Source organism: Exophiala oligosperma (genome assembly GCF_000835515.1).
Source record: "Exophiala oligosperma strain CBS 72588 unplaced genomic scaffold supercont1.6, whole genome shotgun sequence".
NCBI classification, from domain to species: Eukaryota; Fungi; Ascomycota; class Eurotiomycetes; order Chaetothyriales; family Herpotrichiellaceae; genus Exophiala; species Exophiala oligosperma.
Window position 1 is genome coordinate 1,832,821 of NW_015622823.1, and position 20,252 is coordinate 1,853,072.

Consider the following 20,252-nt stretch of genomic DNA (forward strand, 5'->3'; position numbering starts at 1 on the left):
ACCCACTCCATCCGTGTCGAGAATCCGACGAAGATTTACTTGCAGCGAATCGCAGGGATGTTCCTGGACACTGTGGTACGGCTGAGAAATGCGGCGAGATAGAGCGGGTCAGTGGTAGATCAACTATTTACATAGATAACAGGAGACGCTGCAGCGCAATCTGTGACGAAAGTGGAGCGACTCTTTGAACCCTCAATGTTTCCATCGTGGTCGAGTACGGAGTCGAGAGCCGCCGGATTACAAGAGCACTGCGGCGGTTCGACCAAATGGTGCCATGTAAATGAAGGAGGTTCCTGATAAGTTGCAATGCTAGCATGACCCTCCGTATCAGGATCAGAAATTTTCTGTTCTATGGGAGGGCATGGTCTTTGTGATGTCATGTTGATTGGAATTACCACGGTGGTGATGATGATGGATCATGTCCGGTCGTCGAGTACTGACTTGTACCAGCATAGAAAATAGGTACCTACAATAGGTAAAGTACTTACGGAGGACCTACCTTAGGTAATTAAGCCTTGTTTGCATCGACTGGCGAGGGTTGTGTGCACAGTCCAGTATTGAACCTCGGATGGCCCGATGGGGGTGCTTGGATGGTAGTAAAAAGGGCCCCCAACGGATCTGTCGGCTCGGGCAAACGGTTGCCATCAGTCCGGGTAATAGAGTGCACAGAGGTCAGGGTTGCATCATCGCGAGAGCTGAGGGCTCGAGCTGTTTAGAGTAGGATGAAGGGGGCGCCACATGTGCGCCATCCCTTGTGCTGTCGCTCGCTTGACTCTGCAGGGGACTTGTGCATTTGGAGGGTTGAATTTGAGATGGAACCAATGGAGAGATGATTTGGAAGCAAAAAGGAAAGGAGATGCGGCTGGGGGTATGTAAGAAGTCAGGGTTATAGAGTTGTCGATACGAGTATGGAGTACTTGTACGGAGTACGAGTACGAGGGCTGACGGGGGAGACAAGAGACAAGATGCATCCCAAATCAAGTGAGATCTCTGACTGTGCGTCCATGTCAGGATGAGAAAGTGGCTTTGTAAGTAAAACGTGGACGAGGCGGGACATCAGCTTGGGACGGAAAACCAGGTTCATGACCTAGAGTCAGGCCTCTCAGACCCCAAAAGAACGAGGGGCATGATGGGATAATGGAATGTTTTCAAACATATCCCGGCTTCCGTAGCGGAAACAGTGTTTAGGGCATTAGGCAAGTATTACGGAGAAGGTTGGGGGAGTAAGTAGTATGTAGTACATAATTACTCCACGAGGACACAACTTTCGAACTTCGACCTGAATATCCGTAGGAAGGAATTCCGATTCTAGAACTGTTGCTTACTCTCTTTTCAAACAACGGCGAGCACGGCCAACACCATTCCTACGAGCACGAGGACGAGTTTACCCACGGCAGGATTATGGATATGAGGTCGAGAGTCTCCGAATAACGCTGAACATCAATCCGGGCACCTGGAACGTATGGGTTGCTCTCATGACGACAGCAACATTGCAGCTTCCTCCGGCATATTTCCCAGTCTGACTACCCTAACGAATCGACCATCTGATTGCCTCGGAGCCTGTGTCCATCGCTTAAGACGGCCACGCGAGCGCAAAGAGAAGAGAAAACGTGGAAAGATACGAGTACGCAGGACGCAAAAGGCAATCTTGTGGTGTCAATAATATGACGCTTGGGTCACGAAGATCGATTTTACGAGACCTGCCAGGGCCGGGACTCGGACCACTGACACCATTGAAAGCCACGGCCAAAATCAAAAACCGGGTCAAATCGAGCAGTAGAACAAGGGAATTGGTGCAGGTGGAGGAAGGTCAAGGGCAAGAACAAGAAGAATCGCAGCAGCATCAGAAACATCAACAACAACATCAGGTGCTTGATCAGGCGCAGGAACAGCGCAGCAGGAGGAGAAGGATCCTTAGTGCTGCGAGTACTCGTGGTAGAGCAGGCATTGTCACTCGTCCCAATACTGAAGAGTCGGCAAGCCCTCCGGCATATTCATATCCAGATCCATCACCGAACGCCCGTGACACCCCGACGCCAGAAGCAGAAACAGAAACAGAAACAGAAGTAGAAACACAGCGAGAGGAAGCCCAACAAGAGTCTCAAACACCAGCACTATTGTTGTCGGTAGAGCACAGTCCATTCCCCCAAAGATATGCTGACGGCAATAGTACGAGGACAAGAGCAACAACCATCAGCAGCACCTCATTGCCCGTACACGATTCTGCTCGAGTACGGATACAAAGCTCCGTCTCGGCATCTACCAGTTCCTCGTCTTTGCCCGTATCGAACAATCCCATCTCATCAGGCTCACAAGGGCGACAGGCGACGTTGGTGGATCCTGGACTGATAACGGTACGTGCCAGTGTTTAGGGAGGATCCATACAGAGGCTGCAGCCCCCTATGGTCCCTACTGATTAGGGTCCTGGTGGCTCCTGGTGGCTTCCGGTGTGGCCCCGTCTGATCTCATTCGCAACTTTTCTTACCCGCCCCAAAAAATCTTAGGCACCCACTAGGCTCTAAGCTCAGGCTTATCCTTGTCTCTGCCAACTGCCACTTGCCTCCTGCGTATCTCTGTGCTCATTGCTCATTGCTCTTATCCGTATCTTTTTCTCATGGTCGCAATCACGACGACTTACGGAGTACTACTGCATCCATCAACCCACATGGCAGTGGAAAATTCCTCATTGCATCTTGTTATTCTGTCATATGCTTTTCACCTTCATTTGACCTCCGTCGACATTCTCTTCTGACATTATATTTTGTTTACTTAGAACAATCACCAAACCAGGCCCTTCCGCGCTCGTCACCGCAGGCATTCACCTGAATGCTCTCCCGCCCACCATGAGCCTTTCCTGTCTTACCCATTGAGCAATCATACCACCCGATCTTCCTCCAATAAGCACGCCGATCGACACCTGGTCAATAACCCAGTGTCCCGGTCGCCAGCCATGGCTCTTAAGTTTCTCAGTTCACATGCGTCCCATTCCGGAACGAGCAGCAGTGTGAAATACTTCGATATCCGCCTCGACAATGACTACATTGTTTTCCGAGGGAGCGAGGATGAGGCCGCCAGCGCCCAGTTGTCTGGCACGGTTGTTCTGTGTCTTACCGAGCCCATGAACATTTCGCATGTTGACCTGACTCTGAGTGGCATCCTGCACATGTCGTAAGTCACCTCCCCGGATCGTGCTCGGCCCAATCGACCACCCTCCTAGGCACTTGCCAACTAATGATTTGCTGATTAGATGGCAAACTAGTAGTACCTCCTCCATGTCCGGTCGACGTACTGCCTACCGCGAGAAAACTTTCTACGAGAAAAATTGGTCCTTCCGAGATCCAGGCAAAGGCAAAACCGAGATCCTACCTTCGGACAATTACGAGTGGCCCTTCTCTTGCATTCTCGAGGGCGCCCTACCCGAGAGCGTCGAAGGAATGAAAGATGCTTGGATCATATACCGGCTCAAGGCCGAGATCAAAAGAAAGAGAGGCAGGGATATTGTCGTCCGGAAACCTCTCAGGATTGTCAGGACTCTCGATGCCAATGCCCTGGAGCTGGCTCATGCTATGGTATGTTCCGTCCTCACATCCGGCCCCGTTTCTCGGACCCTGACTTACCGATTTGTGTGTCCTTGTAGAGCGTGGAGAATATCTGGCCAAACAAAATCGAATACTCGATCAGCATACCCAACAAGGCGGTGGCTTTCGGCTCTTTTGTCCAGGTCGACTTCAAACTGATTTCTCTTCTCAAAGGTTTAGTGATAGGGAATATCTCGACGCAAGTGAGGGAGGAGCATGAATTCGTGGTGGATCCCGAATGGGGGGTATCATCCCTCAACAACGGTGTCACCAAAGTCGACCGGACAATTGTCTCGGATATCTATAAGGTTAATCCTGAAAAGGACGAACAGGTCATCGACGAAGTGGCAGAAGGATATCAGTTCTCTCGCTATCTAGAACTCCCAAAAACCCTCAACCAGTGCTTACAAGACTGCAACGTCAAAGGCATCAAAGTTCGACACAAGGTCAAATTTAATGTGCAGTTGCACAACCCCGACGGCCACATTTCTGAACTCCGAGCAAACCTGCCCGTCTCCTTTTATATTTCACCTAGTCTACCGATAAACGAAAACAACGATCTCGTCGACCAGTCACCTCAGGCTGGGCGAGCAGCCATCGCGAACGATCTGGCCCATTCGGCGCCTCCTGTATATGGACAACACACCCTAGACGCATTATACTCGGATGTTGACGGCTATCGTACTCCAGGCATGGCGCTGTCAAGTCCGGGCACACCTTATTTGCATAGTCGACATGCTTCATCAGAGAACCTTGCTAGTTTGGCCGGCGTCGCAAATGGCAATTTTGTCTCGCCGATAGCACTTGAGAATAGGCTTCAAGATCTGCGCTTCGCAGATGCAGGGCGCACAAATGACGACGATAATGAAGCTCCAGGAGGGGCTGGACGTTCGAGAGGAGATTCAAATGCTCCTCAATCCATCGACGATTACTTTTTAAGTCATTCCTCGACGCCAGGCGCCCCGCCTCGTGTGAGTCCTCACGAGCCATCATCTCACAACGGACTCTACTCTGTCGATCCAAGTCAACCAGGAAGCAATCTGATGTCACGGAGAACATCTGAAGAAGATGAGGGACAACAACCTTCCGGCTCCCGCACACCATTCCCCCAATACGACCACATGGAAAACCTGGCCAGGGTGCCCTCGTATGCGACGGCCGTCAAGGCCCCAGCTCCACGAACACCCTACGAGGGTTCGCCGTGTCTTCCGACTTATGGCGCTGCAGTACGCGAGCCTAGTCCGCCGGCACTTGCAGAGCCTCCAACAGCACATATTCGAGCGTCTCCGAGGATCCCCGGGAGTCTGGCATCAAGCCCGCCGGATTTATCTTCCAATGGACCACGGCCACTCGCTCCACACCGGAATGTGAGTTCCCTCCAAGATGAAGAGAGGAGGTTGAGACTTCTTCAGATGCGAGGACGATGAAAGCTCCAAGTTATTTTTTTGGGATTGATGAGCATTTTTTCGGCGTTGAAATTGGCACGAGACACGATACACGATACAATATCTGATTGCGTGACATTTTGCGAAAGAGGGCGATGGAAAAATGATTGCATTGCATCGAGTGTGTATGATGGGACGATAAACAATTCAGGTTCGAGGGTCGCAATACCCCATGGTCCATTGAGACAGACGAAGCATTTGGATGGCGTTCAATCCGATATGGGGGATATCTTAGAAGTTGAATACCTGGGATAAGCGCAAAGTTATGAAGATGTGATTGGTTTTTCCAGACAAGAATTGGGCAATGAAGGTTTTTCATTTCCTTCTGAACTTTTTGAGTGAGGAGACAGAATGTTTATTTCTACGCGGATCGGTAGGGACTCTGGAGTTAAGGAGTAAGTGTCGGGTTGTGTCACAGCATGATTGACTGGTCAACGTTGAGTTGGTTTGAATGTGTGCACAGTACATGACCGAATTTTCCCAGTGGTAGATGTACGAAATCAGTAAACTTCTCTCTCTCTCTCCCTCTCTCTCCCTCTCTCTTCCTCCTTGTGCCCAATTGTTGATCGTCATGATTTTCAATGAGAGATAACTTTTACAAGGTCTCACGAAATCCCATCCATTGTTCCTGGCTACTAATTGTCGTACATCTCTCTCTCTCTCTCTCCCCATATATGGTCATGTGTGGTAGATAGGTATGATGTTGGTGATGGGGAACCTCTTTGGTGATATCCAATATTCCCCTCTCTGTTTGATTTGACTATGGTATAGGCTGTGGTGGTCATGGTCGTCGTTGTAAGTCGTCTCCGGGCAATGTCTGTTCGGTGTCAAGGTTGATACTCCGATCACGTCAATCATTTAATCGTCCACCCAACTCGACGACTTTTCAATGACCGAAACGTACGTACGTACGTATGTCGGGTAACGAACGAATCGATAGGACGTTACGATTGTATTAACCGAACGGGGGTTCACATTTGTCTTTTGGGTAGGTTGGTCATCCCTTGTGTGTGTGTGTGTGTGTCGAACCCGGTACAGGTCCAGGTGAGATCTTGGTAGTGCTCGTGAGGACCGTGTTGAACACAAAAGGCTGTTTCCTCACCAATACCTGGACCTTTCGGCCAAGAGGGTCCGAAAATCCTGACCCATGGCGTCGATTATGACCTTGTACTGTCTCTGCCGTTGGAGCGCCTCTTCCGAGGTCGCAGAGGACCTGTCCTTGTCGACGTTGATCTTGGCCCCCCTGGCCACTCGGGTCCCGAAATTGACCAATCGAGACCCGTCGACGTCCGTCGCACTCGCCTGGACGACTTCGGGACTGCTCGCGGCTTTTGGAGGGCCGGACTGAGTGAGGGGAGTGATGGGCGTGGCGTCCAGGAGAGCCTGCCAGCGGGCGAGGAACGAACCGGGACCGGGCGAAGACGACGACGACGACACCTCCGGCGCCGAGGGGGATTTCTTGGTGGTCTCGGAAGGTGACTCGGGAGGAGGGACACTCCGCGGACGTTCGAGCGGGGGACTACTCGACCGGGAAGGAGGCGTGCTCGAGGCGTGCTGAACGTCGTTGTCGTTGTTGTTGTAGTTGTTGCCGGCAAAGATTTTTGCCATCGCCGGTGAGCGGGAAGGTTGGGACCGAATCACGTTTTGTAGACGGGCGGTTGATTGTGCGTGCATCCTTTCGAGATGGACGGAATGCGAGTCCAGGATGGGGACGATGCGGTCCTGTGTCGGCTTGTCGAGAGATCCAAACAGGCGGTGGAGGTCGGGGGTCAGACCACCCGGTCCTTTGGCCGTGAACCCGGGGTGGGCGGGGTGGAAATCCGGCGAGGCGTCGCGTCGGAACCGCGAGGCCGCCTGTTTGGCCCAGTCGAGGTACCAACTCGTCAGTTCCCTGTCGTTCTTGCAGCACTGGTGCATGAAGACGTGGGTGGACCGCTGGTGTTTGCGCAACAACCGGACAAAGTCGCCCACGGTCGGGACGGCGGCGGCGGCGGAGTGGTGGTGTCCGGACTTGCCGTCGGTGTGGATGCGGGCGAGCTTGATCAGGTCCCTCAGAAAGTACTCAAAGTCGTTGACGGTACCCGAAAGGTCGACGGCCTTGTGCATCCGCCGGATGACGGGCTCGTAGGCGTCGACCACCTCTCGGACCGAGGTGGTCAGGTGGTCCGGGTTGTTGGACTTGCAGAGGACCTGGATCAGTTGTTTCCGGTCGCGCACCGACAGGTGGATGGACAGGTACTCCAGGGCCTGGGAGTGGTGGTACTCGGTGAGGTCGGTGGACGAACATTTGCTGTCCCGGAGGATGGCGGTGACGATGGAGACGGATTGGGTTTGGCTCTGTTTGCGTATCCGATCTTGCTCGTGTTGGGGTTTCGTGGTGTAGGCTTTGAGGGTGTGCAACTGTTCTTTCCCGAGTTTCGCTCGTTCCCTTTCGAGTTTGGCCGCCCGGGACTCGAGGTCCCTAATGTCCCAGTTAAGGACGGTAGAGATGATCCTATCAATCTAATCAGTCTCGGAGGGGTCAATCAAGGCACAAGGGGACAAGGTGTCGGTCTCGCACGTTTGCATGAGATTCATCCCTTCGTCAGAGTTGGAAGTCAGACCGATCCAGTTGGTGACACTGGCCACACTCATCTTGGCCAATCCGACTCTGACCATGGCGTTGATCATGGTCGCTACGTTCCCGATCTTCAATGTCTGCTTGATGACGAGGTAGGGCACCAGTTTGTTGGCGTTGTCGATCAACTTGAGTAGGTACTGACCCTTGGGTGACAGGATCAGAGTGTAATGCATGAATGAAGCGAGACTGGACTCAACAACAAATGTCAGCGAAAGAAAGAAGAGGCCCCGTTTTATATTTTGCGCGGAGAGAAAAGTGTGTGCGTGGAAAAGTCAACCGTTGAAGACGGCTGACAACGAGAAAAAGTACCTAGGTAGGGGGATTTACTTACTTGACAAGCACAAACTCGTGCACGGCTTTTGTCAGTGGTGGATGATCCTCGAGTCGATCTGTCTGTGCCGTCTTGGAGACCATTTCGTCTAGGACATTGCCGTAGACTGCGTCGTTCATGAAATCGCGGAAAGCCCGCGAAAGATCTTCGGCCTTGCTGGTATCATAGTTGTCGTCTCGGTCGGTTCTCTCGGGTAATCCACCAAAGGTGCCTCGTACGGGATACTCGATGAGGGCAGAGATGGCCGTGGCTACAGTCTTTCGACTGCCAATGACGCCCTTGTCGTAACTCTCACTGAGATTCGCCTTCTCGATGTTCTCGATGATTGTGTGGCATTGAACCTTCCACCATTTCTCTGGTAGATTGTTTAGCCCTGGTAGGTTCAACAGGTATTTGGACACCAAGGCCTGCAGAGCGGGTGAAGTAGACGGCTTCTCCGTGTCATGGTTGAACGGGGGACCATATTGAGCGAGACTCCCCGGATTTCTGAATTCCCTGATTTCGGCATAAGTGTTGTAGTGTGTCAGAATGTCGAAGAGGGCCGCACTCTGGGCTGTCGACAAGTCGTCTTCACTCATTTCTGCATGCGAAGGGAAGGGAGAAGAGGTTGTGCTCGATTTGAAGGGAATTCAGCAGGATCTCAATGATGGAGATCGATGCTTGTAATGACGTTTGTTTGTTACAAGTAAAATAGCCGAAAAGTCATCAGCCTCGTGGTGTCACCAATCACCGATCAGGCTGAGTCTCGCTTATCTAATCAGCATCTACTGTAGGATGGATACGGAGATTCGGTTTCAGTCTTGTGTATCTTGACTATTTATTCAAAAATCTCTAATGCACATGCACATACGTTCCCCATGCGGCGGCTCTCTCAGCTTCGTCTTGCAATCAATCACTGGTTGACACCCTGTAACCAAATCGGTTGCTCAATGCGAGTCGAGTAGGCCGACATGCCCAGGATGCTCTGCATCTGCGTGTTGCTGACGTTCAGTATTTGCTCGGCCATGAAGAAGCGGATGCCCTCCTTGCACGGAGGAACGGTCAAGCCACCCATGTAGGTCCAGAAGTTTTCAAAGTGACCAACCTCACTCATGGCCTGGTCGAAGTCTTGTCTGACGTTGGTCAATTGTCTGGTCTCGTTGAAGCCGATGAACCCTGGCCATTGGGCGACAAACTTGGAGTCGGTATTCCCGGAAGGATTGATGCGCATGGCCAGGACACCGACATAGTTGCCCTCCGCGTCCGCGTGCACGAAATGGATCTCGGCCCTGCCTCGTCTCCCGTCGACCGGATGCTCGCCCGGAGCGTGAGTGTGCCACCCGACCATGTAGCCAGTGACCCCGTCGAAAGTGATGTTGGGAAGACTGCTCACCGACTGTTTGTCATAGTGGGGTGTAAAGGCCGGGCCGTATCCCCAGTTGAAGTAATTCCCAGACACGTTTTGAGCATAGTTGCCAAAGGTTAGCTTGTGGACCTGGGAGAAACCCTGAGCAGTGCTCAGACCGATGGGAGCTTGCTGAGTGCCATTCTGGCAAAGAGAGTATTCTGTTCAAACCCCGACAATCAGTACACTAGACTCGCTCTTTGTCTAGAGACGTTTGTGGACTTACTGGGATTGATGTATCCCCAATCTGATGAAACTTCATACGTCCAGTCGTTATGATCTCTACCAGGGTCGATCTCTTGGATTGGAAGGTCTCGTCGCGCATGAGGATGCAGAAGGTGATTGGAATGGTCTGCACAACCCAGCACTGTTGTGGTCAGGACACAAGCGAGGAAGATGTTGGACAACATTTTGGAAATATAGTAGGCTCGTGCACAACGGGACAACGAGGCAGCTAGTTCCAGTGAGAAACTCGAAGATAGAGATTGACCTTGCAAAGATCATGGCCACTGCCAGGCTTTTGTATTCCATGGTTCCTGCGATTCAACACAACATTGGATCAATAAGCCTCGATTTGCTTTCCTGGTATTGAATATACGGTTTGGGGTTCGTGCAAGACGTCGGATTGCTTGCTGGTCAGGGCGTCATTAGCTCCCACTCTGCAACATGGGAATTTTCAGATTTCTACGGGGAGCTGGTGGTCCATGCGGGCAAAGAAGAGTTCTGGAACAATGTTCTCGCCTAACTCGATCAATAGCAAGATAAACTATCTAAAATTAAATAGCACGGCTAAAAGCGATTGAGTCGAGAGTCTGACAGGGCCTATCGAATTTCATTAACGTATAGGGATAGAAATGAAATCTACAAACATATCTCTGTCCCTAAGCGGCAATTGGTTGCAGATGAATCAAAACCCCGAGAACGTGTCAAAGCTCAACCGATCTAGGAAATCCTTTAAAGGTCCAGACCACATTCCGGCTTCTCCATGAAAAGATGATGACAATGATTAAGCTTTCATCTCATCTCAAGTGAGAAGAGGTTCGTCATGACTCGTCTTCCAGTGTTGTCACAGAGCATTGTGAAATTCAAGAACGGGGTTTTGTATAACTGAACCACGCATGGCAGATTCCTAGAGTAGCGAGACTTAAAGAGTTGTATCTTCTGCGTAATGATCTCTAAACCGGGATGGGATATGACGAATCAATCCAAAATTCTGACTCAATCGACTCTTTCTGCCGCAGCCTTTTCCATGCGATCGATGACCGCGTCCTCAATATCTCGGGTCTTTGGATTTGGTCTATTATCCTGCTCTGACACACCTTGACCTTCATCTGCGCGCCGAACAGTCTCGGCCAAGATGAAAGAACACCCAAGCTCGTCGAACAACCTTAGCACTCCAAACAGCGAGTGTCCTAGGTCTGTAATGTCCGGCCCAATATGAACGTTGTACAGCGTTACATCCCCGTCTGTTCGTTTCGTGTACTTTGCGACCGATGTGCTGTTCTCAAACACTGAACCAGAGAGCGCTGGTGGTGTTGGGTTGCCTTCTTGAACTGGGGATGCGGATAATCCAGCAAAGGCGGGCCAGTGACATGAAATAATGCCTACGTTGACGTTACCACCACGATTGTCATTCCCGTGTGGCGTAGGTGCAGATTCGAGAATCTCAAGCATTTTCGACTCGACCCCGCCCTCGGCGACAGTATTCTCAGAGAACAGAATCAAGCGTCCGTTTGGAGCGTAGTGCCGATACTTCATCCCCGGAGCGCGAGGTGCACCGGTCACGTCTTCAACGTAACTTATGGCCTCGGAGCCCGACCCTGACGCTGGTGTAGCTAAACCGGATGATGCCGAGCGACCTTCGTGCCTCCTGTATCCAATGGCGGTGTGTGCGAAGCTATTTCCATCCTCACGACCATGCGCAATCAGGTCAGAGAGCGACACTCCTCCCGGTCTCAGTATCAGAGGCGGATCATGCAGGCCGTCGACAACGGTACTTTCGACACCGACGTCGCACGGGCCGCCGTCGAGGATGAAATTGATCTTGCCGCGTAGATCGTCTAGCACGTGTCGCGCAGTCGTTGGGGAGGGTTTTCCGGAGGAGTTTGCCGACGGTCCTGCGATAGGTCTGTCCGTCGCAGCGATAAAGAAGCGGGCGAACTTGGACGACGGAATTCGGAACCCAATCGTGCTCTGAGCGGGATGGACGTTTCGGGCAAAGACACCGTTTCTAGGCACAGGAAGCAAGATAGTCAATGGGCCTGGCCAGAATTTCTTGACGAGAGATTTGTAGATCTCTGGAAGCTGTTCGCCGGTAAGACGTTCGAGGTGAGGGACGCTCGAAACGTGCACGATCAGGGGATTGTCGCTCGGTCGACCTTTGGCGGCGAAAATACCAGATATGGCGGGCTCATTCGTCGCATCGGCACCTAGCCCGTAGACGGTTTCGGTTGGAAATGCCACAGGCGGTGATATGCCGTGTTTGATGGATTGAATGGCGTCACGGAGCATACGGCTATTGGGCACCGACGTGTCATGCGTATAGCGATGGTAGACGTCTCGGTATTCGTCGTCCGTGGAGTTCTCGGGAATGGGGACGTCCAGAAGAGAAACGATGCGCGTGGTGCAGTTTGTATAGGGCAGAGTGGATAGGTGTACCCTATTCGATATAATGGTGTCCATGGTGGAAGGAGACATGGTAGTTGAAGATGGAATGCGGCTAGAGTGGAGAGTTGAAGTGACAAGTCGTCTGAACATAGAAGAGCCCTAGATCGAAATATTCAACCAGGCTGCTTTCGAATTAATGACCAAATTTTCCTCTGACAGGCAGTTCTGCTGTGTGGATGCCTAGAGAGCGAAGGAGAGATGATCAAGGAGTCGACCATGATGGAATCTTGAGCCAAGCTGAGGACAGTTTCTTAACTGTATATCATCTTAGCATGTTGGTAGAATATGCACATTCTGAGGCGAACTAATATGCACCCTGATTGGAAGTCGATTCGACGAGTCGAAAGTCAAGGCAACATGTTTTCGAGTGAGATGTAGTGAACAAGTCTTTCTGGAGTCGCCGTTTTGGAGGAAATTTTATGCTGATCACGTGGTGCAGCCTCGCGGAATATTGCAAGGCTGTACGGGAACGAGTAGAAGAGTAGATGTGGCTTTGAGCGTCAAATCTATAGTCAACGAAGATACAATTAGGATAATGCTCGGGCATAATGTCAGAGATGGGGGCTCATCTCTTCCATGTTCAAGAGTCCATCCACCTGTCCAATATCGTCTAGTTCATCTATTTTCTGGGGTTGTATGTCTCTCATCTCCCCTTCTTCCCTCCGCCGCCTTTTCCTCTCCCTCCGGCACTACCTTTACCCTTTGACCCGGCATTGCCTCCCCCAAGGCCGCCTCCGATCCCACCACCTTGAACGATTCTGCATCCTTTGACGGGGACATATCCAACGACTTCTTCGACTCTCAAATCCTTCATCAGATCCAACTCTCGTCGCCAGACACGCTCTTTGTCTTTGCTGGCCTCGTCCACCACTTTAGGGCCCTTTTTATCCAACGTCGACCAGAACCCCAGAATCTCTCGAACAGCTTTCCCTTTCTTCAGACTCCCAGGCTGTAATTTGATCTTGTATTTGTACCTGGGCATGGCCGTCCAAGGTGCTACTACTGGAATCGCTGCGATGAGTTCATCGCCCGGTTGAGGAAACGGCACGAGTCGGTCAATGTCCAGTAGCTCCCGCCGCTCCTGCTCCATTTGTTCTTTGCTCAACTCATCGTCTTCATCCAGATTCATGCCTCCCTGAGCGGCTGCCTTTTCGAGCCTCTCATACCGCAGCCGTTCTCGTTCTGCGGCTTTGGCATGCTGTGCTTTCCGTCGTTCCCTGTCTGCCTGAGCTTTCGCCTCGCGAGCAGCTTTCTCTTCCTCAGCAGCTTTCTTCCGATCTTGGCCGCGATTGGAACCAAGAAGCTGCATGGCCAGCTCGCGGTCTTCCTCATCTTGTTCGGCATACTTCTTTTGAGCTCTTTTGGCTTTGCTACGTTTGCCTCGGGATAGTGGCTTCTGCTTCGGTGTTGGCTGAGCCTGCGAAGACGTGGGCCCATGGGCCTGGGGAGAATGAGCATCTTCTGAATTGTCTTCTGGGTCTTCTTCATTGGGATCAATTTCTCCCTGGTCACCGTCATCGACTTCAATTTTCACTTCTGGATCTGCCTTGGCCCCGTGCATGGAATCTGGCGAACGATTGTCACTGTTGTTCATCTGCAATGGGTTGCTTCGTTGTTCATCTGGCTCGGACCCAGCCACGGACCCATGGTCTTCGGCGTTGACCCCTTCATCAACGCCATCAACAGCCTGGGAATCCTGTTTCGCTTCGTCCTCTCCTTTTCCAGCGGCATCCTCAAGATCAGGGACCGCGTCCTCATCCGTGTCATCAGAATCATCATCTTCACCGTCATCGTGATCATCCTCTAGAGTCAATCCCTGAGCATCAGCAGCCAAAGCCTCAGCTTCACCTGATAGCATGCTCTCACTTCTCTCCAACCGATGCTTCCCATGATTGCCCCGACTCTCCTCGCTGATCAGCCACATCAGCCCGAATCCCAACAGAAGTTGACTTGGCGGTAGGAGGTTCTTTCGCCCTCTAATCATGAAGCCGCCGGTTGTCAGATACTCACCAGTCGGAGCGGTCTTGCTTACTTGATCAGAGTTCACCCACCATGCACCCATTACAGCTTTAGAATCCCAGGCACTGCTTGTACAGACTGTCAAAGAGCCTGCCTGGGAGAGCGTAGAAGGGGGAATCGGCGCGTCAGGTGTTTTGGGGTTGTTTTTGACAATGACACTGGATGCACCCTGAAGATCAGCATGGACATAGATGTCACCTTTCTTCAGATATCTTCTGTATAGCAGTTCATTCTGTTGGGCATCCTTTCCGCCAATCACGAGGTATCCGTCACTGGAAATGAAGAACCAGAATTTCTCAAACCAGAACTGCTTACGAGCAACCCTGAGGGTAGCAGTCTCCTGTTTGAGACCCTTCTTGAGGTCCCGTTCGATCTTCTTCTCCGCAGATTGAAGGGCCTTGGCGGACGACTCGATGGTCTTCTTCTCTTTGACGGCTGCCGTCTTCTTCTGATCGTAGTATTGTCTTGCATTGGCCCAAGGTGAAAGGCCAAGGTCAATGTCTATTGAAAGTCGTTTGTCAGAAGTAGCCTTGTTCGTGGCCTCGGTGGCTTCTTCATCGGAGTCTTCCTCATCATCAGTCCTATCCTCTTCATCACTCTCCTCCTCTTCATTGAATCCGGGCTCATTGAGTAGCAGCGTTACAGTGTTCTCCTCAAGCTTTAAGGGTAGCCTGATCATTTGTGCGACTACATTGCCCCGCTTCTGTTCATTTTCTATCAGTTTCCCGATATCGACCCAATCCATTCCCTGCCCGATCAGGCCGTTAACCGCTGCACAGGCTTCTTCCACACGATGAGTGTTCGCTTCGATGGTCTGGGCTTTTCGAACGTGGAGTTCCTGTTGTTGTTGAAGTGCTCCTATCCGTTTCTCGTGTTCGGTCTTTGCATATTGCAACTTCTTTTTGGCAGTCTCCTCATGTTCTGTTAATCGAGACTCCAGCTTTTGAGATTCTATTGAGGAGAAGAATTCATCGACTGTACGATTGAAACCTTCGAATTCAAGAATGACGATTCCGGGCTTCCCCTCGAACTGAAGTGGTCGAAAAGGATGAAAATCGTCGTACAGAAGGTTTTCTCGACTTGGAACTTGCCCTTCCAATTTGCCAACATCGGAGGACTTTGTTTTTGCGACAATATACCCTTTGGATTGACCGGCATCAAATGTGTCGAAAATTTCCTTGGCGCGTTCGAGAGCTTTGAGAATTTGCTCCAAGATCTCGGGCCTCTCCAAGACATCTTCCACCTTTAAGCCAGCGTCTATACCGAGCTCTTTGAATACATGCTCCAGCAAATGAGGTGGGAACTCAGGGAATCCAGCCGTTAATGCTTTTCTCAGGTCATTCCCTCCTCTTGCTCTCTTTGCCTTTTTCCCTCCCACTTCGTTGGCAATCCTCATTCTCTCCGCAGCTTTTGCCAAAGATTCTTTCACTCTTTCAGGTGTGACTGGAGGTATCCCGTGGTAATTCTGCTTTGGCTCCAAAGTATACTTCCCACCTAGCTTGACATCAACATCTTCATTGCCCTCGCTTACCTGTCTTTGCAATGCCAGGACATTCAGCTCGGCATCCGTGACGATGATGTTGCCAGCGGCGAAAAACTCCAGGAACATTCGATATTGCCCATCACTAAAGCTGATCTCAATGACTCGATCTGTCCCGATTTGCGCAACGCCCGTCACTCGTCTGCTCTTTAGATGTTTCCGCAACCTTTTGACAAAGTCCGATGGAGTGGTCGCCGCAGTCCGCGAGAAGGATGTGAGATGGCATCGAAACCCGCAGTCTACCAGCAGTTGTTCTCGCTTGCCAGGTTTCGCAAATTTGAATAGGAAGATTCGACTAGAAAGATCGTAGATATTTGAGACTCGAAGGCTGTCTAAAGATGCAGCAAGTTCGCTTGCTATGACCTAGAAGTGCGCATGCGACAGTCAGTCGGGCGCAGCGGGGTGTTTCGATATGGCCCTTGCGTACCTTGACGTCTAGAGACGAGAAACGCTGCTTCATGGTGGACAAATGGATCAGAAATAACGAGAAATGCCCTTGGAAATTAAGACAAGAAGATGACCAGATCAAAGGACTAAGCGAAGGGGGAAAATGTAGCAGTCACAGCGGAAATGTGTATGTGAGTTCGAGTATTTTTGGAGAAGTGCATTTGAAATGCCAATGACGTCGGCAAATGAATCACCGCAAGGCTGCCTCCCTCACCGCACAAGGCTGAGCCCAAACAATCACTGGCCAGTGGTCTGCCACTCAGGACTTGTGCAAAGTATTGCCGGGTCACTCTCTTGCATGTAAATGCCACTCATTTCCCCTTGATCATATTCATAAGTCTGTCTTGCGCATCATAACAGCCCATGCCAAGGTTGCAGCCGATCTTGCTGGACGCCCAACGCCCTCCATGGAGATAAAATCCGCTCAGCATATCCACAAAAGCCAACTATAAGTTTCTCCGGACAAATTCCATGCCTTGCTTCTTGCCAAATTCCCACAGGTTCTGTATCCCTTGTTCGCTGAGGTCGATGTTTTTCATATTCGGAGCATCCTGAGCAGGTGCCTTGCTCACTCTGGACGCGACCATGACTGGGTCTGTCTCCAGGACGATGCCATCGTCGATAATCTCATCAATGGCAAGAGTTACCAGATCATAGTTCTCCATGATTGTCCGCTTGTCTGTAGAGTTTCTGGTACCTTATGTTAGCCGTGGTGCTGTAGGGCATACTTGGAGTAAGCCGCATACTTGAGAAGGATGCTGAGCGTATCTCTCAACGCCAGAACAACATTGTATAACAAGATCTCGTTCTCTTCTGAAATTCCAACCACATACAGCATCACATCGCTCTCCATCTTGAACACCACCACCTTGTTGTCGTAAAGTATCACGTCTGATGTCTGCTTCGCCGTCTTCTCCAGCAGCCCTTTTTCAAAGGCTTTCTGCTCTTTTAACGATGCATACGGTTGGGGAGGAGTCGGGTGTGTGGCAGAGGTATGCGGAGCATTGTAATATTTGGCGAACAATCTCGACGAGTCGGGTGATGTGTCGGTGGAAAGAATTAGAACGGCAATGACGCTGTGTAGCGACATGCTGGGAGCCATTTTTGAGAGAACTTGCCAGAGGAGAGATGGCAGCAGGAAAGGAGTTGGCGCAAAAGTGTTCGTTATACCGTACACACAAGTTCAAACAACCCCCGAGTCCAGAGTGGCCTTGAGCGCGATACTTCATTTCAGCTCGTGAATACTTCGCCGTACTGTCTTGGCCAAGTTTGCACCTTTGTCGCGGTTGCGGGAACGTATATATATTGGTAGAAACGGTGGACCACTAAACCAATTTTGGCTTCCAGCGACTTTTTTCCTCTACACTCTACGAGTAGAGAACCACGCGATCGGTCGTTGACGCAATGGGGAAGTCGTCCAAAGACAAGAGAGATGCCTACTATCGTCTTGCCAAAGAACAAAACTGGCGTGCCAGGTCGGCCTTCAAGCTCATCCAAATCGACGAGCAGTTTGATTTGTTTTCATACGCGGATCCTTCAAAATGTACAAGGGTGGTCGATTTATGCGCTGCCCCAGGCAGTTGGAGTCAGGTCCTCTCCCGCATACTCATAAAGGGTGAGAGCTTTGGTCGTCGAGCGTGGGTTGAGAAGATGGACCAATTTCGCAATCACGCAGTGGCAGACTCATCAGAGACCACCGTCGAAGATCTGGCAAAGACCACGAATACTTTGAACCTAGAGCGAGCGACGTCCGAGCTCAAACCACGTCAAAATGTCAAAATAGTTGCCATTGACCTTCAGCCTATGGCTCCGCTAGACGGCATTGTCCAGCTCAAGGCAGACATCACCCACCCCTCAACGGTGCCTCTGCTCCTCAAAGCCATCGACCCCGATTTCGACGAGCACAACGAGACTCACCGTGTCGACCTGGTAATCAGCGACGGGGCACCCGATGTGACCGGTCTTCACGACCTTGACATCTACGTTCAGTCACAGCTGCTGTATTCGGCCCTGGCTCTGGCGATGAAGGTTCTCCGACCTGGAGGCAAATTCGTTGCGAAGATTTTCCGGGGTAGAAATGTCGACATCATCTTCGCTCAGCTCAAACTCGTCTTTGAGCGGGTCCATATCGCCAAACCGCGGTCCAGCAGGGCAAGCAGTATTGAGGCATTCGTGGTCTGCGAGGGATACCGTCCGATCAAAGACTGGACTCCGGAACTTGGTGATGCCCTGAAGATTCCCCAGCCAAGCACCACCCAATACACGCCCTCGGACAAACAAACCAGACGACTTCGCGGTGATGGCGTTGTCGAGTTGTCTTTCGAAGACGAAGAGAGCGACCCACAGAGGTGGATCGCGCCATTCCTCGCTTGTGGTGATCTCTCAGCTTGGGATGCAGATGCCACGTATAAACTGCCGGAAGGCCACACGAGTTTGGACCCTGTCCAGCCACCCACAGCACCTCCGTACAAGGAGGCTCTCGAGCGGCGGAGAATCGAGTCCGGAGCATATGGAAAGACGAAAGGGCGATCCAAACAAGCTGTAACATGATAGGTCACCGTAACCCCTACAGACGGGAGCATCACGACTTCTATCGTCCCGTGAATTTATCAGAGCCCGATCGATGCTCCTTTTCGATGTCGCACTGTACTACGTGCGTCATGATCTTGAGAGGATGTTAAGCCCTTCTACTGTATGCGGTCCGGCATTGGTCCCCACTGACAGGCCGCACAACCACATGGTCGATGGTCAGACGAAACGACACCTGCTATTATTGGGCGCAAGGATTCACGTCGCGTCTAGACCCAAAAGAACGGCATCAGAGTTCGAATGACCAAACCTCTCGTGGATGCCATGCTTCAGGACTCCCTACATCTCGGGAAATGACCGGAGTCTTGTGAGGGGAGACAAGCCAACCCAGCAGCAGTTAGTGTTGTGGCACGCACCGGTAACGCTGTATCGAGGGGATGGACCACTCGGTTGCCCTCGCAACTCGGCATATCGTGCGGCGGCTACCCGCCGTGAATGAGGTCCCAGTGTGCTTCCAGTATGGTGATATCTTCGGACTTTACCGATACAGCTTGAATGTTTGGAAATCCACGGCACGTTGAACAGAACATATTGTTATCGTGGAACGAGACGCTGATGTCGTCGGACATTGGCAACACCGATTACTGCTTTTTTCGCCCGGTATCACATCAGGGTTTACCATTGGTTCAAGCCACTGGTGGGCTTAGAGAAAGACTAGAACAGTCATGGAGTGAGGGCATTCAGTCCTACACTGCTTGTCCGATTGCAAGAGACTTCCAAGCTGCTTCCAATCTACTCCTATGTATTCCCCTCCTTCTGTCCACGCTTTGCCTTCACGTCGTCTGGGTCCTTTTCGATATTGGGATCACAAACCAAGACATCATTGATCCTCATCACACAGTCGCAGCCCCCTTGTTCATCAACTCCTCGACCAAGGTCCAATACTCCACTCGACTTTTCTCTCTGAACCTCTTACCCCAAACGATCATCACAAGAAACACACTACTCGCGGCCATGCCCACGAACGCAGCACTGATGAAACAGTTCTGCAAGCCGAGATGCTCCACCCACGGCGTGATGCCATAGCCGATAGCGAAACTCATCGTGTTCCTCACAATGATGACGGTGGTCATTGCATCGCCGCTGATGTCATGGTACGTGTCGATAAGGTAGTTGACGCTCAAAGTGATTCCGAAGACGTTGCACGCCGCAAGCCCCCCCATTGCGATGACCAGGCCGCTCCAGTGGACGTGGTGGGCAGCACCGACGCCCCACAGGATGAGGGTGGCGGGGACTAACACGATGCACAGCGCAAATGGCCACAGCCGCTGCTCGGGTTCCATGATGCCCTTGTTGCGTCGCGCGAGTTTGAGCGTGAGCCAGTCCGAAAGGCGGCCCGTCACGTAGGATCCAAAGAGGACGCCGATACAAGTCGAAACATAACTCAAGCCGACCATGGACGCTCGGAAGTTGTAAGGGGGTGCGGAAAGGATCAAGCTTGCTGTAGCGTTGAGTACGTTGAACCAGATCAAGTAACTTCCATAGCTGAATCCCGCATAAAAAATGACCGGCCAACTGAGGTATTTCAATGACTGGATGGCGCGGCCCAACATATCCTGTCCAGGCGATGTCTGCCAGAGGGACAACTTCTGCATAAACGTCTTATGACTTCTTCCGTGCCTGAACGTCCCC

The 20,252-nt window shown here is 51.5% G+C and overlaps 8 protein-coding genes across 8 annotated transcripts; 3 read left to right on the top strand and 5 right to left on the bottom strand.

Annotated features, from left to right (window-relative positions):
• Positions 1 to 1,664: 1,664 nt before the first annotated feature.
• Positions 1,665 to 2,416, top strand: PV06_07082 (uncharacterized protein; the record flags this gene model as incomplete). The annotated part of the gene is made up of 2 exons (XM_016408269.1): positions 1,665 to 2,126; positions 2,171 to 2,416. The coding sequence occupies 2 exons, from the start codon at positions 1,665 to 1,667 to the stop codon at positions 2,414 to 2,416; spliced, it is 708 nt and encodes a 235-aa protein (XP_016261749.1).
• Positions 2,417 to 2,950: 534 nt separating this feature from the next.
• PV06_07083 (uncharacterized protein) lies at positions 2,951 to 5,005 on the top strand (the record flags this gene model as incomplete). Its single annotated transcript, XM_016408270.1, has 3 exons — positions 2,951 to 3,168; positions 3,248 to 3,569; positions 3,638 to 5,005. The coding sequence occupies 3 exons, from the start codon at positions 2,951 to 2,953 to the stop codon at positions 5,003 to 5,005; spliced, it is 1,908 nt and encodes a 635-aa protein (XP_016261750.1).
• A 419-nt stretch (positions 5,006 to 5,424) lies between these two features.
• Positions 5,425 to 8,578, bottom strand: PV06_07084 (uncharacterized protein). The gene is made up of 3 exons (XM_016408271.1): positions 7,975 to 8,578; positions 7,584 to 7,829; positions 5,425 to 7,517 (listed from the first exon to the last, which is right to left on the bottom strand). Exons 1-3 carry the CDS (start codon positions 8,550 to 8,552, stop codon positions 6,122 to 6,124), a joined length of 2,220 nt encoding a protein of 739 aa, XP_016261751.1. The 5' UTR covers positions 8,553 to 8,578; the 3' UTR covers positions 5,425 to 6,121.
• A 183-nt stretch (positions 8,579 to 8,761) lies between these two features.
• PV06_07085 (uncharacterized protein) lies at positions 8,762 to 9,827 on the bottom strand. The gene is made up of 2 exons (XM_016408272.1): positions 9,585 to 9,827; positions 8,762 to 9,519 (listed from the first exon to the last, which is right to left on the bottom strand). The coding sequence occupies exons 1-2, from the start codon at positions 9,766 to 9,768 to the stop codon at positions 8,867 to 8,869; spliced, it is 837 nt and encodes a 278-aa protein (XP_016261752.1). The 5' UTR covers positions 9,769 to 9,827; the 3' UTR covers positions 8,762 to 8,866.
• A 587-nt stretch (positions 9,828 to 10,414) lies between these two features.
• PV06_07086 (Sua5/YciO/YrdC/YwlC family tRNA threonylcarbamoyl adenosine modification protein) lies at positions 10,415 to 12,383 on the bottom strand. The gene has a single exon (XM_016408273.1). It carries the CDS (start codon positions 12,113 to 12,115, stop codon positions 10,577 to 10,579), a length of 1,539 nt encoding a protein of 512 aa, XP_016261753.1. The 5' UTR covers positions 12,116 to 12,383; the 3' UTR covers positions 10,415 to 10,576.
• A 129-nt stretch (positions 12,384 to 12,512) lies between these two features.
• Positions 12,513 to 16,157, bottom strand: PV06_07087 (uncharacterized protein). The gene is made up of 2 exons (XM_016408274.1): positions 16,012 to 16,157; positions 12,513 to 15,947 (listed from the first exon to the last, which is right to left on the bottom strand). Exons 1-2 carry the CDS (start codon positions 16,042 to 16,044, stop codon positions 12,669 to 12,671), a joined length of 3,312 nt encoding a protein of 1,103 aa, XP_016261754.1. The 5' UTR covers positions 16,045 to 16,157; the 3' UTR covers positions 12,513 to 12,668.
• Positions 16,158 to 16,169: 12 nt separating this feature from the next.
• Positions 16,170 to 17,195, bottom strand: PV06_07088 (uncharacterized protein). The gene is made up of 2 exons (XM_016408275.1): positions 16,778 to 17,195; positions 16,170 to 16,721 (listed from the first exon to the last, which is right to left on the bottom strand). Exons 1-2 carry the CDS (start codon positions 17,131 to 17,133, stop codon positions 16,478 to 16,480), a joined length of 600 nt encoding a protein of 199 aa, XP_016261755.1. The 5' UTR covers positions 17,134 to 17,195; the 3' UTR covers positions 16,170 to 16,477.
• Positions 17,196 to 17,435: 240 nt separating this feature from the next.
• PV06_07089 (uncharacterized protein) lies at positions 17,436 to 19,061 on the top strand (the record flags this gene model as incomplete). The annotated part of the gene is made up of 1 exon (XM_016408276.1): positions 17,436 to 19,061. The coding sequence occupies one exon, from the start codon at positions 17,436 to 17,438 to the stop codon at positions 18,579 to 18,581; it is 1,146 nt and encodes a 381-aa protein (XP_016261756.1). The 3' UTR covers positions 18,582 to 19,061.
• Between the last annotated feature and the right edge of the window lie 1,191 nt (positions 19,062 to 20,252).

Excerpts from the sequence above, each read along its gene's own strand:
- PV06_07084 (XM_016408271.1), bottom strand. The coding sequence starts at position 8,552 with ATGAGTGAAGACGACTTGTCGACAGCCCAGAGTGCGGCCCTCTTCGAC. Across the intron at positions 7,830-7,974 it reads CACGAGTTTGTGCTTGTCAA|TCTCGCTTCATTCATGCATT; the intron begins GTAAGTAAATCC and ends TGTTGAGTCCAG. Across the intron at positions 7,518-7,583 it reads GGGATGAATCTCATGCAAAC|GATCATCTCTACCGTCCTTA; the intron begins GTGCGAGACCGA and ends TTAGATTGATAG.
- PV06_07085 (XM_016408272.1), bottom strand. The coding sequence starts at position 9,768 with ATGTTGTCCAACATCTTCCTCGCTTGTGTCCTGACCACAACAGTGCTG. Across the intron at positions 9,520-9,584 it reads TTGGGGATACATCAATCCCA|AATACTCTCTTTGCCAGAAT; the intron begins GTAAGTCCACAA and ends GGGTTTGAACAG.
- PV06_07086 (XM_016408273.1), bottom strand. The coding sequence starts at position 12,115 with ATGTTCAGACGACTTGTCACTTCAACTCTCCACTCTAGCCGCATTCCA.
- PV06_07087 (XM_016408274.1), bottom strand. The coding sequence starts at position 16,044 with ATGAAGCAGCGTTTCTCGTCTCTAGACGTCAAG. Across the intron at positions 15,948-16,011 it reads TCTCGTCTCTAGACGTCAAG|GTCATAGCAAGCGAACTTGC; the intron begins GTACGCAAGGGC and ends GCGCACTTCTAG.
- PV06_07088 (XM_016408275.1), bottom strand. The coding sequence starts at position 17,133 with ATGGCTCCCAGCATGTCGCTACACAGCGTCATTGCCGTTCTAATTCTT. Across the intron at positions 16,722-16,777 it reads ACGCTCAGCATCCTTCTCAA|AAACTCTACAGACAAGCGGA; the intron begins GTATGCGGCTTA and ends ATAAGGTACCAG.